We start from the raw sequence: 18,478 nt of genomic DNA on the forward strand, positions 1-18,478 counted from the left end.
ATGTTTCTAGTGAGAGAAGGTTTACAGCTGCTCTGAGACTTGATAGGGCAAGGGCATATTTTCCCCCAGGATGGAATCCTATGCATGTTTAGACAGAAAAATAGTCCTACAACTCTAGCCATGACCCAGCCAGCTCTGCTGGGTTACAGGACCCCCACCCCGCAAACACGCATAGTAAATAGGTACAGGTATGACTATATCATTCTGTAAACCTTCAGCCCTATGCACACATGGGCAATCCCAGTTAATTCTGGACTTTCCCCCCTTCTCAGTAAGCACCACTTCGATTCCCTGCCTGTTTACTTGGGAGTAAGCTTCAATGCATACCGTGCTTATTCCTGAATAAACACACAGGCTGAGTTCAGATAACACCCTAATCAATGGTTGTTTCCTAGTCTCTTCCTATTCTCCACCCCGCCTGTTGTTTAGTGTGTTGTGCGAACACAGCCACACTTTCCAGGGCACTGCAATCTTGTGCACGATGCCTTGGATGCAGGTCTGGCTGCTACCAATTCGGATTTACTCCCTAACAAGCCCGGGGCCAGATCCACACCAAACAAGATATAACACTTTGAAAACGGTTTGAAAACTACATGGAGCATGTCCTGGGCCCCATCATTTGTCACTGCTGTTATAAACTGTTTTAAAGCAGTCGTGTAGATCCTGCCCTGCAAAGGGTTGTGCCACGTGGCCACCATCCTGTTGGCACTTACTTGGAAGCAAGCCCCACTAGGGTGACCCTATGAAAAGGAGGACAGTTGCATAGAAAAGGGAATTTCAGCAGGTGTCATTTGTATATATGGAGAACCTGGGGAAATTCCCTCATTACAACAGTTAAAGCTGCAGGAGCTATACTAGAGTGACCAGATTTAAAAGAGGGCAGCTTTAACTGGTGTGAGGAAGAGGGCATTTCACCAGGTGCTGCGTGCATACAAATAACACCTGCTGAAATTCCCTCTTCTTCACAACAGATAAAGCTGCAGGAGCTATACTACAGTGACCAGATTTAAAAGAGGGCAGGGCACCTGCAGCTTTAACTGGTGTGAGGAAGAGGGCATTTCACCAGGTGCTGCATGCATACAAATAACACCTGCTGAAATCCCCTCTTCTTCACAACAGATAAAGCTGCAGGAGCTATACTACAGTGACCAGATTTAAAAGAGGGCAGGGCACCTGCAGCTTTAACTGGTGTGAGGAAGAGGGCATTTCACCAGGTGCTGCGTGCATACAAATAACACCTGCTGAAATCCCCTCTTCTTCACAACAGTTAAAGCTGCAGGAGCTATACTAGAGTGACCCAATTTAAAAGAGGGCAGAGCACCTGCAGCTTTAACTGGTGTGAGGAAGAGGGCATTTCACCAGGTGCTGCGTGCATACAAATAACGCCTACTGAAATCCCCTCTTCTTCACAACAGATAAAGCTGCAGGAGCTATACTACAGTGACCAGATTTAAAAGAGGGCAGGGCACCTGCAGCTTTAACTGGTGTGAGGAAGAGGGCATTTCACCAGGTGCTGCGTGCATACAAATAACACCTGCTGAAATTCTCTCTTCTTCACAACAGTTAAAGCTGCAGGAGCTATACTAGAGTGACCCAATTTAAAAGAGGGCAGCTTTAACAGGTGTGATGAAGAGGGAATTCCACCAGGTTCTCCATATATACAAACGACACCTGCAGAAATCCCCTTTTCAATGCAACTGTTAAAGACACAGGAGCCCTGTCCTCCTTTTCACAGGGTCACCCTACTTTTGCTGGCAGCGAGACTCTCCACGGCGCTTTGGGATCGCGGCGCATTGCTGCCCCCCTCTCCCTGCTTGCTAGGGGAAGCAAGCCCGCCCTGGAAACTTACTCCCGAGTAAGCGCGCGGTGGGCGTGGCCTCGTTGCTATGGCTCCGTTGCTGGGGGGGGGGAACTCTCCCGCCGCTGCGGCCTAGGCTGGGCCTAGCGGGTAGGCCGCGTTGCCATGGTTTCCGCGGCCTTTCCTCGGGCTCGCGTAATCCCCTCCCCACCTCGCGCCGCCGAGCCCGCATGGAGGGAGCCCGGCCGGTAAGTACGTGGCGCGGGGACGGAGGCGGCTGCGTCCCCGTCCCCCCACTGCACGGGGAGGGCGAAGGAGGGGTTTCGGGAGAGACCTCTCCCCAGAAACGGGGGGGCCAAACCGAACCCCATTGAGGAAGGCGGCAGTGAGGCCCGAGAGCCTTGTCGGTGCCGCACCGGGCCGTGTGCTTGCCCCGTAGCGGCTGCTGCTCTTGCCAGGTAGGCTGCTTCTGCCCATGGAAGCTCTGCTCTGTTGCCTCTAAGCGGCTCACGCTTTCAACTTCGGCGGAGGCTGCTTCAGCAGCGCAGGAGTTTGGCAATGATGGTTGCTGCTTCCTGGCAGGGACTTCTTCTCGTTAGGTGCTAAAGTAGGGTGACCCTATGGAAAGGAGGACCGGGCTCCTGTATCTGTAACAGTTGTATTGAAAAGGGAATTTCAGCAGGTGTCATTTGTATATGTGGGGAACCTGGTGAAATTCCCTCTTCATCACAACAGTTAAAGCTGCAGGAGCCCTGCCCTCTTTTGTATCTGGTCACTCTAGTATAGCTCCTGCAGCTTTAACTGTGGTGATGAAGAGGGAATTTCACCAGGTTCCCCATATATACAAATGACACCTGCTGAAATTCCCTTTTCTATGCAACTCTTAAGGTACAGGAGCACCGTCCTCCTTTTCATATGGTCACCCTAAACCTGCATAAGATTGCGCCTTAAATATGGACGCTTTATCTAGGGTGACCCTATGAAAAGGAGGACAGGGCTCCTGTATCTTTAACAGTTGCATAGAAAAGGGAATTTCAGCAGGTGTCATTTGTATATATGGAGAACCTGGTGGAATTCCCTCTTTATCACACCTGTTAAAGCTGCCCTCTTTTAAATCTGGTCACTCTAGTATAGCTCATGCAGCTTTAACTGTTGTGATGAAGAGGGAATTTCACCAGGTTCTCCATATATACAAATGACACCTGCTGAAATTCCCTTTTCTATGCAACTGTTAAAGATACAGGAGCCCTGTCCTCCTTTTCAAATGGTCACCCTAAACCTGCATAAGATTGCGCCTTAAATATGGATGCTTTATCTAGGGTGACCCTATGAAAAGGAGGACAGGGCTCCTGTATCTTTACTGTTAGTTTTACCCTACCCAGTGCCTGTTTACCCTACCCTGTGCCTGTTGGCATTCTCTTCCCCTCCTTATTGTTTTACTTTGATTTTATTAGATTGTAAGCCTATGCGGCAGGGCCTTGCTATTTCCTGTTTTACTCTGTACAGCACCATGTACATTGATGGTGCTATATAAATAAATAATAATAATAATAATAACAGTTGCATAGAAAAGGGAATTTCAGCAGGTGTCATTTGTATATATGGAGAACCTGGTGGAATTCCCTCTTCATCACAACAGTTAAAGGTGCAGGAGCTATACTAGAGTGACAAGATTTAAAAGAGGGCAGGGCACCTGCAGCTTTAACTGTTGTGATGAAGAGGAAATTTCAAAAGGTTCTCCATATATGCAAATGACACCTGCTGAAATTCCCTTTTCAATGCAACTGTTAAAGATACAGGAGCCCGGTCCTCCTTTTCATAGGGTCACCCTAGCTAAAGAACACAAGAAGAGCCCTGCTGGATCAGACCAAGGGCCCATGTAGTAACTGCCCACATGGGAAACCCAAAAGTGCAACAACACCCATGTTCCCCAGCAGCTGGTGCACATAGGCATCCTGATGCCTCTGAACCCAGAGCCATGAGGACATATATTCCTCTTTTTTGAACCTGGGTGCTTGTGGAAAGACCTTCTTTAGTAATGGCATACAGCTGCAAAGCAACCAACGAAAGAGCAGTGAGCTGATAAAATTTGGGAGACTGTGCGTATAAGCTTACGCAGCAAGCAAACAATCCTAAATTTAAGGAAGGTCTCGATTTCCTACGTTGAAGCTCTTCAAGCTTTTTGATCAAATTTCCACCCAAGTACAACTGTCTGTTTTTTCCTGACTATTATACACAAGATAACGCACAATCACGCATGCTCCTTTGTGTTTTTAGAAATTGTATTTTTACTCCTTTATAAAGCAGGAATAAAGCTTGTGCTTTACTTTACTTTAGGTGTTCCATAAACATATGTTCTCCAGCCTTCCTCAACCTGGGGCACTCCAGATGTGTTGGACTGCATCTCCCAGAATGCCCCAGCCAGCTGGCTGGGGCATTCTGGGAGTTGTAGTCCAACACATCTGAAGCACCCCAGGTTGAGGAAGGCTGTGTGGATTCCATCCATGCTTTCTTTCATGCTCTTGATTTATTATTAGGTAATAATAATAATAATATATTTATTTGTTACCCACCTCTCCCTCTGGATCGAGACGGGGTACAACACAAATAAAAACACCATAAAATACATACAACTAATTCAAACGTTTAAAACCAGTGCATCGTTAAAAGCAGCACACCATTTAAAAAGGCATCTTAAAAATTCAGCTGTTCTATGAGAGCCCCGTGAGATCATCCCAGCAATCTCGCTAATATAGCATCCTATTTCCAAAAGCAGCAGAGGAAGGGAGAGCATTGTAGCCAGCAGTTGCCTGCCTTGTCACAAACTTGAACCCAAGTCTTAAGAACATAAGAAGAGCCTTGATCAGACCATTTAGTCCAGCTGTCTGTTCACACAGTGGCCATCCAGCTATCATGATTTTTTAAGATGTATTGATTCCTGTTCTAATGTTGTTCCCCGCCTCGATCCAAAGGGAGAGGCGGGTAAGAAATATTATTATTATTATTATTATTATTATTATTATTATTATTATTATCAACCAGGGACCAACAAAGCAGGACATGGTGCAACAGAATCCTCCCACCCATGTTCCCCAGCAACTGGTGCACATAGGCTTACTGCCCCGAATACTGGAGATAACACAGTATTCTAATCTCAGGGCTCATCTACACCAAGCAGGATATTCCACTATGAAAGTGGTATATAAAAGGCAAGAGCCACACTACTGCTTTATGGTGGTAATGAAGTGCACTGACAACTGTTGGGGACCAGGACACATCTACACCAAGCAGGATATAATACTATGAAAGTGGTATATGGTATGTGTCATGGGTCCCAACAGTCATCAGTGCACTTTAGTACAGCTTCAAAGCAATAGTGTGGCTCCTGGTTTTTATATATCACGTTCATAGTGGAATATCTGCTTGGTGTAGAGGAGCCCCCAGATGCTGCCTCTCTTGTGTTCACCTTGGCTTTCTCATGCCTCTGTCTTCTGCCAACTGAAAACATTCCTTCCCCTCCCATAATACTAGAACGTGCAGCCATCTGCCTTCCAAAAGTTTCTGAGATGAAACTGGCTTGAATGATCAAACTTGTAGCCTGCCTTGAGCACCCAAGATGGGCTACAACAATATTTACAATCAGAATATACCATCAAGATAATTATTATTATTATTATTTATTTATTTATATAGCACCATCAATGTACATGGTGCTGTACAGATAACACAGTAAATAGCAAGACCCTGCCGCATAGGCTTACAATCTAATAAGTTGTAGTAAACAATAAAGAGGGAAGGAGAATGTGAACAGGCACAGGGAAGTGTAAACAGGCACCGGGTAGGGAGAAGCTAACGGTATAGAGTCAGAACAAACTCAATATTTGAAGGCTATAGGGAAAAGAAAAGTTTTTAGCTGAGTTTTAAAAGCAGTGATTGAGTTTGTAGTTCTCAAGTGTTCTGGAAGAGCGTTCCAGGTATAAGGGGCAGCAGAAGAAAAAGGACGAAGCCGAGTAAGGGAAGTGGAGGTCCTAGGGCAGGCGAGAAGCATGGCATCAGAGGAGCGGAGAGCACGAGCGGGGCAATAGTGTGAGATGAGAGAGGAGAGATAGGCAGGAGCTAGACCGTGAAGAGCTTTGAAGGTCAGCAGGAGAAGTTTATATTGGATTCTGGAGTGAATTGGAAGCCAATGAAGAGATTTCAGAAGTGGAGTGACATGGTCAGAGCGGCGGGCCAAGAAGATGATCTTAGCGGCAGAGTGGTGGACAGAGACCAGCGGACTGATGTGAGACGAGGGAAGGCCAGAGAGAAGAAGGTTGCAGTAGTCCAACCGAGAGATAACCAGTGCGTGAACGAGAGTCTTGGCAGAAGAGACAGACAAAAATGGTCGAATCCTGGCAATATTATACAGGAAGAAACGACAGGATTTAGCTACTGCCTCGATGTAAGGAGTAAAGGAGAGCGAGGAGTCAAATATAAAGCCAAGACTACGAGCTTCCTTGACCGGAGTAAGCGTGACATTGTTGACAGTAAGAGAGAATGAGAGGTGTAGGGCAGGAAAGTAGCCACAGATAATTTCCCAGAGTCTTATTTTTCCGTGGAAATTTTTCCGTTCCATAAGTTTATTAGTAACAATGAAGGGATGCCAGTTGCAGAAACAAAATTAGACAAGTCTGGCGTTTTCAAAGCTGTAATTAATATTTTTCAGGTAATTTCCCCTGCCAAGTATATGAGAGAATACATATATGTCACTGAAATGCAACTTTGTCTCAGTGTGAAATGGAAATAAAAAGAAGTGACAATGAAACTGAAAATGGCCCAACAACCTTAGTGGGAAAAGTTGAATTCTATTGAAATGGATGAGTGGTTGTCAGCATAACATGCACAGTTCTTTAGATTGTTAATTTAAGAAAGCCATAAAGACTGATCTCTTCTGGCAGGCCTACCCACTTGAATTTTAATGTGCTGCTTTTAGTGATGCATTGGTTTTAAATGTTTTAATTAGTCGTATGATGTTGCATTTGTGTTGTGCCTGCCTCGATCCGGAAGGAGAGGCGGGTAACAAATAAATTTATTATTTTTATTAACCTTCTCTAACCTAGCACCCTCCAGATGTGTTGGGACTATGAGGTTCTCCCACATCTGTACCAGGTCTCAGATCTTTTTGTGTTCAAAATGGGCTCCTTCAGACAGTGCCCACGTGATTTTGAATTGAGAAGGGAATGCCATTGAAAAGATTAGGCTGCAATGAAATAGCACCATTCACTGGCGGAATAAATCCCGTCATAAATAGATGCTGGATTATCTCTGTGTTATAAAAACACAGGATTATGGGGGTGTGGGGGACGACACATGGCTGGAGACAGCCTGGTTGTTGGCGACGTCATGAAATCGACCTGCGAACTTCTTTGAATGGCCCGTCACGAGCGTGCTATAAATGGCTCGTTTACAGAAGGCCTGCAACTCCCAGCATCCCCAGCCAGCCATGCTGAGCCCTTTTCTTCTTCCTTTCGACAGGAGCAAGTGCATGTAGAAGACATAAGGCAGCAGCTCAAGGAAGGAGGGGTGGACCCGACAGCTCCCGTGGACGACCAGCTCTGTTATGTGTGGAGCTTGTTCCTGCGCGGTCAAGAGGATTTACGTTCGGCTGCCAGCGAGTTAGAGAAACTCAGGCAACAGCAAGCGGAAGAAATGAGAGAGGTTAGGAGCGAAACTTACCCTGGAGTAATCCCATAGGCTTCTAAAGGGTTTTCCCAAAGTGGCTGCTTTTAGTATCACTGCCCTTCGAGTTATTCTAAACAGGGGGTGGGCAGTTTTTTCAGGACAGAAGTCAACAGCGGTGAAAAAACTCTCTTGAAATAGAGGACAACTACAATTTAGCTCAGGAGTAGGCAGTGAGGGGCCTGTGGCACCAATGAGCCTCCAGACATGCCTTTCTTGGCATCCACCAAATTGCCTTTCCCTTCCCCCCCTTTTAAAAACAAACGCATTTTCTTACTGGCAACTGGGCCCTTAGCTAGACCTAAGGTTTATCCCGGGATCGCCCCTGCCTGCTCCCGGGATATCCTGTGTGTCATTTACATGAACAGGGATGACCCCGGGACAATCCCGGGATAACCCTAAGGTCTAGCTAAGGCCTGAGTGTGCTGTGAAATAGGTTTTTGTCGGTGCTGAAAACTGTGGGTTCAAAGGGGTTGTTTAGCTCAGACACCCCCAGCTCTGCCTTATATTAAGTCTTCTGGGTTGCTGCACCTCCCATGGCAGCCATTTTGCAGTGGTGCCCAGGACTTTTCCGTCAGTTGCTAAATATGCCTAGCCCTGTCTTTAGATGCGTGCATAGAACATTAAGTTGTACAACTGTTTTTATGAATGTGGGATGCCAGACCACAGTTAGTGGGCATGCAAGACTTATTTGACAGTGTTCTTAATCTGACATGGCTGCCCTAGAGGGCGAGTGAATTCCGTATGTGGGGAAAGGAATGGTCCCATCCCGTTTACCTTCTATGACATCTCCCTTAGGTAACTGTTTTCAGAAGGTTTTGAGGCGGGAGTGATTTTGGGGGAATCAGAGGGTGGCTACCTTGCCTTCCGTAATTCAGGGGGTGGGCCAGATGTTTTGGTTTGAGTTGTAACCTAAAACATCAGGAGGGCTGCAAATGCCCCTTCCCCCATTTTGTACTGGAGTGACAGAATGCTGGGGAAATGGGTTGAAATGTTGGCAGTGAGGTATATAAGGCTGGGCTTGTTCATGCGATATGCTCTATCTTTCGTTAAAGTACCATCTGGGGTCATGCTGTGGATGAGCATTTCCCAAATCCCTATAGCATAATATTTTTATTAGGCCGACTCAAAAGATCACCCAAAAATGTGCAAGCTTTTGAGATCCCCAGTTTTTTTGGTTAGACAAGTTGTTAGTAGTCCTGCTTTTTTCTGGCTTTTTTACCTTTCGGTCCCCTCACCACAGAGGAGCTCATGAAAATTGCATGAAGGATCTTGGAACTGTAGTAGATCACAAGCTGAATATGAGCCAACAGTGTGATATGGCTGCAAGAAAGGCAAATGCTATTTTGGGCTACATTAATAGAAGTAGAGCTTCCAAATCACATGAGGTACTCTATTCGGCCCTGGTTAGGCCTCATCTAGAGTATTGCGTCCAGTTCTGGGTTCCACAATTCAAGAAGGATGCAGACAAGCTGGAGCGTGTTCAGAGGAGGGCAACTAGGATGATCAGGGGTCTGGAAACAAAGCCCTATGAAGAGAGACTGAAAGAACTGGGCATGTTTAGCCTGGAGAAGAGAAGACTGAGGGGAGATATGAGAGCACTCTTCAAGTACTTGAAAGGTTGTCACACAGAGGAGGGCCAGGATCTCTTCTCAATCATCCCTGAGTGCAGGACACGGAGTAATGGGCTCAAGTGACAGGAAGGCAGATTCCAGCTGGACATCAGTTACCTAGGGAGGTTGTGGGCTCTCCCACACTAGAGGCCTTCAAGAGGCAGCTGGACAAGCATCTGTCGGGGATGCTTTAGGGTGGATTCCTGCGTTGAGCAGGGGGTTGGACTCGATGGCCTTGTAGGCCCCTTCCAACTCTGCTATTCTATGATTCTATTCTATGATTCTATGATCAGGAAAAACTTCTTCACTGTTAGAGCAGTATGACAATGGAATCAGTTGCCTGGTGAGGTTGTGGGCTCTCCCACACTAGAGGCCTTCAAGAGGCAGCTGGACAAGCATCTGTCGGGGATGCTTTAGGGTGGATTCCTGCGTTGAGCAGGGGGTTGGACTCGATGGCCTTGTAGGCCCCTTCCAACTCTGCTATTCTATGATTCTATTCTATGATTCTATGATCAGGAAAAACTTCTTCACTGTTAGAGCAGTATGACAATGGAATCAGTTGCCTGGTGAGGTTGTGGGCTCTCCCACACTAGAGGCCTTCAAGAGGCAGCTGGACAAGCATCTGTCGGGGATGCTTTTTGAGCGCCCCAGGTTGAGGAAGGCTGGCGTAGGGGATGAGTAGAAAGGGGTCAGAGGGGGAGAAGGGCTCTCTGGATGTTGTAGTTTATTATTTATTTGTTTGTTTGTGATATTTGAGTTGGCTTAATAAAGATATTACACTATATGGATTGGGAATTTTTGCTTATCCCTGTCATCTTTTAGGGCAGTCTTCCCCCAAACTGGTACCCTCCGTGGGCTGTGCTGGCTGAGGGTGATGGAACCTGTAGTCCAAGACATGTGGAGGGCACCAGGTTGGAGGCCTCCTAAAAAGAGACGCGTAAACATGGCTTTATCTTTTTGTTCCATTTTATTTCCTGCTTATCTTGGAGCAGGGAGAGTCCGTTTTTCCCATGGCCACTTGTTTCTCCTTTGGGGTTTTTGTGTTGCAATTTGCCTCCGGTTGTCGCAGGTACTTGGTATGCTGTCAATAGAAAAAGCAGCGCAGCCCACGGGGAGTTTTCCGGTGGAAGGGGATTCACTGTGTTTTCTGGGCAAGCCCCATTTGTTTCGATACGGCTGGTTGTAGGAATAATTCTGGGTGGGTTGTTTCCCTGCAGCCCTCAAAGTGAGGAGCGAAGACAATAAGAGACAGCAGGGGTGAAGGTTTTCTTGTATCTGACGCAAATGATTGATTTCCTGTCTCGACTGTCCGCGTCTTGAAGAGGCGACAGCTACATCTTTCACATATGGCTCAGGAACCCAAAAGTTTCCTTTCCACATAGTAAAGCCGATGCCCACATCAAGCCCTGTGAAGACCGCCCCCCCCCAACCCCGCTGTGAGCAGGAACAGGCCCCGTCCTGCTTTGAACAAAGGAGGCACGAAGAGAGCGTCCGGGTACCTTTCGTTTGTCATTTGGGTAATGGAAGGGACAAGACCAAAATAGACTTCTGGGACTTTAAGGACGTAAGAGCAGTCCTGCTGGATAAGACAGAAAGGTCCATTGGGCTCAGTATCCTGTTTCCCATTTGCCTCCTGCATACAAGAGGGCAATTTTCCACGCTCCCCGTAGGGCCCGGAATGTGAAATGACTTTTAGGAATAGTTCAGTAGCCTTTTGCTTTGGAATGGCTCCTTGTACAGCATGGGAAGCCGGTGGGGCGACCGGTATGGTCACCTTGCATGCCTGGACGGTTGCAGTTGAAAAACCTGGAAAAGGGGGGGCTTCTGAACCCCCAAAACTAGCATTGTGTCCGGAGGAGATCCAGTAAATAACTTGGCTGGCACCACACGAAACATCCCCTCAGTTGAAAAGTTCTGGTTGGCAAAGCGAAGAATATTTTCCATTTGTGGCTCAACTAAAACCCAGCTCTTCCAAATTCCTGGAGAGTCTCTTCTGTATGAGTTAGTATTTGTTGCTGGCGTAAAAGGAAATAAACACAACCCTGTTCTGATTTGGGCCCCATCTTGGGGTGCAAATTGCTGGTTACAGAGATTTCTCAGCATGTGAAGATTCCCCAGGTGGACGAACCCTTGAGCGGATGGGGGCAACTGTGCACAGACTCCCTTTGGTTTAGGCAGGAGAGTCGTTGCAGCAAAGAGCAATAGTGCCATCTGCCAGCACTCAAGCGGAGTTGAAAGACCTTTCAGAGAAGCCGCCATCCGTTTCTCGGTTTTCTTGCTGTCCCCCATCTCCCGATTTTACCTGACGCTGTGCAGTATGGTGGAGATTCGTACTGACGTCAGAACCTTATGGGGTTGCTGGAAGGCAGCCTCCCCCAACCCCGTGCCCTCTAGATGCTTTGGCTGGGGATGCTGGGTGCGGCAGTCCAATGCATCTGGCCAGTACCGGACTGGGGAAGGCAGCTGAAAGGATAATTTCATTTCATTTACTACATTTATTTCATTTATTCGAGCTCTTTGTGCGGGTTTACAAAGATGAAAACCTTAAAAATACAGCATATGCCAAATATTAAAAAAAACAGTTTAGCTACAAACATAGAATCATAGAATCATAGAATAGCAGAGTTGGAAGGGGCCTGCAAGGCCATCGAGTCCAACCCCCTGCTCAATGCAGGAATCCACCCTAAAGCATCCCCGACAGATGCTTGTCCAGCTGCCTCTTGAAGGCCTCTAGTGTGGGAGAGCCCACACCCTCCCTAGGTAACTGGTTCCATTGCCGTACTTCTCTAATAGTCAGGAAGTTCTTCCTGATGTCCAGCTGGAATCTGGCTCCCTTTAACTTGAGCCTGTTATTCCATGTCCTGCACTCTGGGAGGATCGAGAAGAGATCTTGGCAGAGCAGAAGCACATTCACACACACACACACACACACAGAGACTTTTCCAAACAATATCCCATGACCTGATTAAAAACCTATCATATGCTCCCAAGTGCCTGGGAGTAGAGGAAAGTCTGGGCACCAGGCTGACCTAATTGAGGGGGCCACCACCATGAAGGCCCTCTTCCTTCCTGTGTCCTGAAGGGCTGGGTATTGTGAGCTTAGACTGTCCTTCTCCTTTCAGGTGGAAAATTACGTGGGCCACGTCCGGACCTTGACGGAGGCGCGGGATGTTCTGGCGACGGAATATGAGAGAGAAAATGAGCAGCTCAGGATGGAGTTCACACAACTGCAGTTGGAGCACGGTAATCTCTCTCCCTTCCTCCCCCTCTCCTCACTGTGATGAGTGTCTTGGAATTGGGGACCTCAGGATGTCAGGATGAGGCCAGCCTCCCAAAGGAGGCTTGGGACCACAATACCTGATGGAACGCCTCTCCCGACATGAATATACCCGGTCACTACATTCGACATCTAAGGTCCTCCTCCGGGTGCCTACTCTAAGAGAGGCTCGGAGTGTGGCAACGAGGGACAGGGCCTTTTTGGTGGTAGCCCCCAGACTATGGAACAATCTCCCTGATGAGGCTCGCCTGGCACCAACGCTGCTATCTTTCCGGCGCCAGGTTAAGACTTTCCTCTTTGCCCAGGCATATGGCGGCACATCCTAATCACCCACATGTTTAGTTTTTTTTTAACAGTTTTTAATGCTTTATGTGTGTATGTCCTGTGTTTTAAAATTTTAAATTTTGTATACTTGCTTTTATCTCAATTTTAGAATTTCTGTAAACCGCCCAGAGAGCTCTGGCTATGGGGGTGGTATATAAGTGTAATAAATAAATAAATAAATAAATAAATATAAAACAATTTGTACAGGAAGCCCCCATTCCTCTCCTCCGCCCCCTGTGACCGTTGCCATTGTGCAGACAGAGGACTTGATTTGACTTCAAAATGGAATGCCGGCCTTCCTTCTCTTACATCGTCACAGCTCAGCCTCCATCCCCAGTGTCCCAATCCAAGTTAGCCAGGCCATCTTCATGGCTTTATTTTTAGCCATTTTTTAGCCATTCTTGAAATGTTGTTCTACCAGTCCGCCAAAAGTTTCTCATGGCTGCTCGCATGCAGCACATTGAAGTGTGTACAATTCAGCGTCATGAGCCCAGGTGAAAATGGCAGATAACCCAAAGAGCGGTAGCACTTGGAATAGCAGCAACTGCAACAGTAATGGTCCAATCAAGCCTTCCCCAACGGGTGGGTTTTAACAGTGCTCAAGGCACTGGCCAAATGAGCCTCTTTTGGTAGAGTGTTCCATTAAGAAGGGGGCCACAACAAGAAAGGCCCTGCTCTTTGCCACCCTAACCCTTACCTCCAAAGACAACGGTAATTGGAGCAATGCTTCCTCAGAAGATTTCAAATCTCAGGTGTGTGTGGATGCGTTAGGAGGTGACACTATTACTTGGAGGTCGGTCACGGTGGCGAATGCCCAAATGCCTCCTTTGAGAGCGTTGTGGGACGTCTTTTAGGAAACAAGGTATTTGTGTGTCTGTATGTGCTAGATTAGCATCTCTGTATTTCCGCATTGCTGCTGTTCACAGTTTATAATGCACTTTTAATGGTATTGTGTACAGTCTTTTCGTTGGTTGGTCCCCAGGGGTTGGGGTATGAGAGGGAATAATTCATCCAAGGCTGTGCGGGGACCTGGAGAGAGAGCCATGGGGCCGCAGATGGTCTACTGGGCTGCTCCGGTTGCTGAGGCAGTTCCGGATGGGGGGATTTGGGGGAGAGGCAGCTGTGCCCCCAAGCTCTGCGGGGGCTATGCCAGTTCCCCTGCTGCTAGCTGCCAATGCAGAGAGGAGACTGGGATCCAGCAGGAACGGCATAGATAGAATAGCCCAAATGTGAGACTGCAGAAAAAAATACACCTGTGTTGCCTGTACCTCTTAACCCGTGGTGGGGAGTGTCATCTTTTCCTTTGAGAGCCACGTTCAGTCCTGGGAAAACTGTTGTGGGCTGCAGAACAGCAGTGGGCTCGATTAGAACCCCTCCCCTTCCAGCCTTCCTTCTTTCTCTCTCTCTCTCTCACACACATTTCATGTCCCCACCCATCCATCCCATTCTCTCTGTTCCCTCCGCTCCTCTTCTTCTGTTCCCTTCTCCCGTTTCTTTCTCTCTCCTCTTCTGCCTCTTCTCTCTTCCTCCCCACAGCAATTAGCTTTTAATTGGTTTCCCGCTCCATGCCTCGGTGGCAGGGCTCTTTGGAAAGCGAAGGTCGTTTTCTCACAGGGGTTGCCCACCCGTTGCCACCGGCTTGTTTTACCCCCAGCCCGTTGTCACGAGACACACTCTGTCCGAATCATGACCTGTGGGCCAAATCCTCCAGAGGTGGGTTTGGAGTGCAAAGCCGGCATTGCGGCAGGAGTCCTGCTCCCTGGAAATGTCAGAAGAGCCCTGCTAGATGAGGCCAAGGGTCCATCTAGTCCAGCATCCTTGTTGGCCAAAGTGGCAAAGCAGATGCTTCTGGGAAGCTCCCAAGCAGTGCTGGAAGGCAGCAGGCAGCCCCCGACGTCTCTGCCCGCTTTCTGGCACCTGTCATTCGGAGCTATAGGTTCCGTCGAGCTGCTCTTACAAACAGGGTGGTTAGATCTCCCCTCCGTGACTTTGACTACCCTTTTTAAGAGGCATTTGTTGAGATGGCCTGAAACCTTCGTTGGGTGAGCTTGAGAAATATGGAAGAGGGAGAATCTTTTCACTCTTCTCTGTGCCGTTTTATAATTTTATAAACCTCTGTCCTAGTCCTCACACTGCATTTTGGACAAGGAACGAAGGGCAGCTTGACCGTGTGAACCAGCCCTGGGGGGGAAATTCTTCTTTGCTGCCGAGGGGATTCAGGAGTTGTCAGTAAAACACGAGACATTGAGTTGTTGTTAAAGATCTGTTTTTACTCCCGATGATGCAGCCAAACCATTTGGTCTCGTGGGTTTCCGTTTGCGCTCTGCCTGACCTTGAGGAAGAACCGGCCTCTGCGGCTACGCGTTTAATTGCGCTTCATGTATTGTGGTTGGATCGATACGCTGCGTGCGGCAGGATCAACAGCTTTTCTGAAAGAGAGAGAGGTGGGGTTGTTTGGCAGCAAAACGACACGGCCCTAATCTCGGTGGCTCAAACAGACTGAGCAAAACGGGCTTAGTGTTGGGGTAGTTTTTCTTGATATGTTGGAGTTCTGAAATATTTTTATATTACCTGTCGTTGATTATATTTGTGCCCGGCTTTGCAACCAAGGTAAGCTCCCAAAATGGCTTGTGGAAATTAAAATCCTTTGCCAAGAGTCAGTGGCCGGCGCAGGAAACAAAAAAAGAACGGAACTAAGAGAGCAGCAAATAATAAAACCGATGAAGCCTTTTCAAGACATCCCCAAGGGGCTGGAAAAGAGGGGCCCAGCATACATGTGCATGCATGCACTGATACATGTGCACATCTGTCATTAGGGGATTTGGAGCTAAATGCCATCAATACGCTGATGACACGCAGCTCTATCTCCCTGTGACAACTGAATCAGGTGAGGCTGTGCAGGTCCTGGACCAGTGCCTAGACTCAGTGATGGGCTGGATGAGGGCCAATAAACTGAGACTGAATCCTGGCAAGACGGAAGCCCTGTGGGTGAGTGGTTCCCGAGTCCGGGAGACAGGCTCATTGCCTGTTCTGGATGGGGTTGCTCTGCCTCTGAAAGAACAGGTTCGTAGTTTGGGGGTACTCTTAGACCCATTTCTGTCGTTGGAGGCTCAAGTAGCCGCCACGGCTCGGAGTGCCTTTTACCAGCTTTGGTTGGTTCGCCAACTACAGCCTTTCCTGGACAGGGATAGCTTGACCACGGTGGTACAGGCATTGTTAACCTAAAGATTGGATTACTGCAACGCGCTCTACGTGGGGCTGCCCTTGAAGCTGCTCCGGAAGCTGGAGCTAGTGCAGAATGCTGCAGCTCGGCTGTTGTCTGGAGCTGCCCCTTTCCAGCATGTAACTCCTCTGCTGAGGGAACTGCACTGACTGCCTATTCGCTACCGGGCCAGGTTTAAGGTTCTTGTACTTGTGTACAAAGCCCTAAACATCTTGGGACCAGGATACCTGAGAGAGCTCTGCCTTCTCCCTTACCAACCTGCCCGGTCACTGAGGTCCGAGGGCCTGCTCCTGGTGGTTCCACCTAGATCCATCCTCCGATTGGAATCCACCAGGGGAAGAGCCTTCAGCGTGGTGGCCCCCCTCCTGTGGAACGCCCTGCCCCTGGAGGTTAGGCAGGTGCCAACTTTGTATTCCTTTTGGCGCCTCCTGAAAACGTCATTGTTCCAGGAAGACTTTCCTTAATATGCAGCCTTGAGTCTCTGTATTTGCTTCTTTTAAAATTTGTGTTTTATTCTGTTTTTTATTTTCATTTTCATTTGTACACCGCTCCAAAATTTTTCAATGGGGAGCGGTATATAAATATTCTAAATAAATAAATAAATAAAAATAATAAATATATCCTGCTTTGTGGGTCCCTGGTTGACAGCTGGTTGGCCACTATGTGAACAGAGTGTTGGACTAGATGGGCCCTCGGTCAGATCCAGCATCAGGGCTCTTCTGATGTTCTTATGTAAATTGAGTGAAAAATAAATACCAAGACAGGAAGTGGAATGAGTGAACGCAGCAAAAGCAACAATCCCTCTTTCAAACTGCCTCCAACTCTTTGTGGGAAGGGGAGGGGAAGCCGCGTTCTCTTGCCACGGGTGTTGGGGTCTGTGTCTTTTCTCTTTTAGGCCTTGTGGGAAATCGCAGTAATTCTGTTTCTCAAAAGGAAAACCTTGTTCTGCTGTGTGTGTGTGTGTGTTTGTGAGTGAGTGTGCGTGCACTCGCATTTTATTTTTTTGTCCCCCCCTCAACCTCCAGAATCCCAGCGGAAGGAGGTGGAAGAAATGCTGGAGCAGGAAGGCTTGTTAGATATCGCTCACAGCAGCCCCAGCGAACAGGTGGCTTATCTACTAGTTGAACGGAGCGCTCTGCTGGAGAAAATAGAGGCGCTGGAGCAAAAGCTAGACGCCCCCGGCTGTTTGGAAAACCTTTGTGCTGCTCAGCTTCAGGTACATCATTATTTCTTTATTTTTTCAGAAGGCGTTTTTATCACGCTTTGCAACCTCCGAACGGTTTCAAAGCGGCTGACAAAAGATTCACGATACGACCCCTAGACAGAATCACAACTTACGTACCTACTTGGGAAGTAAAGATCCGTGTGAATGTACAAAGCTGCCTCCTACTGAGTCAATATTCTACACCGTCTAGTTGAATATTCTTTATTTCGAATGGCAATGGATCTCCAAGGTCTTGGTCACAGGGAGGCCTTTCTCAGCTCTGTTATTTCATCTCCCTTCACAGGAAATATCATTGATCAAACCTGTTACCTTGAGCATGCAAGTTTTGGCACGTCATAAATGGGATCAGCTGACATTTCTGCCCCTCCACACATTATTGCAAGGCGCTAGGGCTGCCCTTGAAGCTGCTCCGGAAGCTGGAGCTAGTGCAAATGCTGCAGCTCGGCTGTTGTTTGGAGCTGCCCCTTTCCAGCATGTAACTCCTTTGCTGAGGGACCTGCACTGGCTGACTCTTCACTACCGGGCCAAGTTTAAGGTTCTTGTCCTTGTGTACAAAGCCCTAAACAACTTGGGACCTGAGAGAGCGCCTTCTCCCTTACCAACCTGCCCGGTCACTGAGGTCATCCGAGGGCCTGCTCCTGGTGGTCCCACCTAGATCCATCCTCCGATTGGAGTCCACCAGGGGAAGAGCCTTCAGTGTGGTGGCTCCCTTCCTATGGAATTCCCTGCCTCTGGAAATCAGACAGGCGCCAATTTTGTATTCCTTTTGGCGCCTCCTGAAATCGGGTTCCAGGAAGCCATTCCTTAATGACCAGCCATGGTTCATGGTTTTCTTGTGTTTTTATTTTATTTTGCCTTGTACACTGCTCCGAAATTTTGAATGCGGAGCGGTATATAAATATTCTTAATAAATAAATAATACACAATACCTCACACGAGTTATTCGCCATGATTTCAAAGTGGCGTTATGTGCATCCTAAGATAAAACCAGCAGCGAGAGGTTAAGAACAACGCATGACATGAAACCCAAGTGCAGTCATTCTGAATCATTCGTCTTTCTCTTCTTTTGCAAGGTTGAATTGGATCAAATCCACCAGACACTGGAAAACGAGCTTCAAGGGCAACGGGAAGCCATGCAGCGTACCAAAGAGACAATGAATAAAGTAAAAAAAAAAGAAAAATAGAACAAGAAATTGGTCCAATCTTTTTACCGTTTATGTAGCGTGGCTTGATATCCAGAAGCGTTGCGTCTTGGGTAGATCCAGGGTAATGTGGTGGTGACAGTGTACAGAGTGGGCTG

At 47.7% G+C, this 18,478-nt stretch overlaps 1 protein-coding gene across 1 annotated transcript; it reads left to right on the forward strand.

Annotated features, from left to right (window-relative positions):
* The first annotated feature begins 1,924 nt into the window (after positions 1-1,924).
* Positions 1,925-18,362, forward strand: LOC134411564 (involucrin-like). Its single transcript, XM_063145428.1, has 5 exons — positions 1,925-2,046; positions 7,313-7,495; positions 12,252-12,372; positions 16,979-17,169; positions 18,252-18,362. Exons 1-5 carry the CDS (start codon positions 2,029-2,031, stop codon positions 18,360-18,362), a joined length of 624 nt encoding a protein of 207 aa, XP_063001498.1. The 5' UTR covers positions 1,925-2,028.
* The last annotated feature ends 116 nt before the right edge of the window (positions 18,363-18,478 follow it).

The sequence above is a fragment of the Elgaria multicarinata genome, chromosome 20 (genome assembly GCF_023053635.1).
Source record: "Elgaria multicarinata webbii isolate HBS135686 ecotype San Diego chromosome 20, rElgMul1.1.pri, whole genome shotgun sequence".
NCBI classification, from domain to species: domain Eukaryota; kingdom Metazoa; phylum Chordata; class Lepidosauria; order Squamata; family Anguidae; genus Elgaria; species Elgaria multicarinata.

What these genes read in the sequence shown, in the direction of transcription:
- LOC134411564 (XM_063145428.1), top strand. An exon ending in ACAACTGCAGTTGGAGCACG is followed by an intron (nt 12,373 to 16,978) that starts GTAATCTCTCTC and finishes CTCAACCTCCAG; the next exon opens with AATCCCAGCGGAAGGAGGTG. An exon ending in TTTGTGCTGCTCAGCTTCAG is followed by an intron (nt 17,170 to 18,251) that starts GTACATCATTAT and finishes TTCTTTTGCAAG; the next exon opens with GTTGAATTGGATCAAATCCA.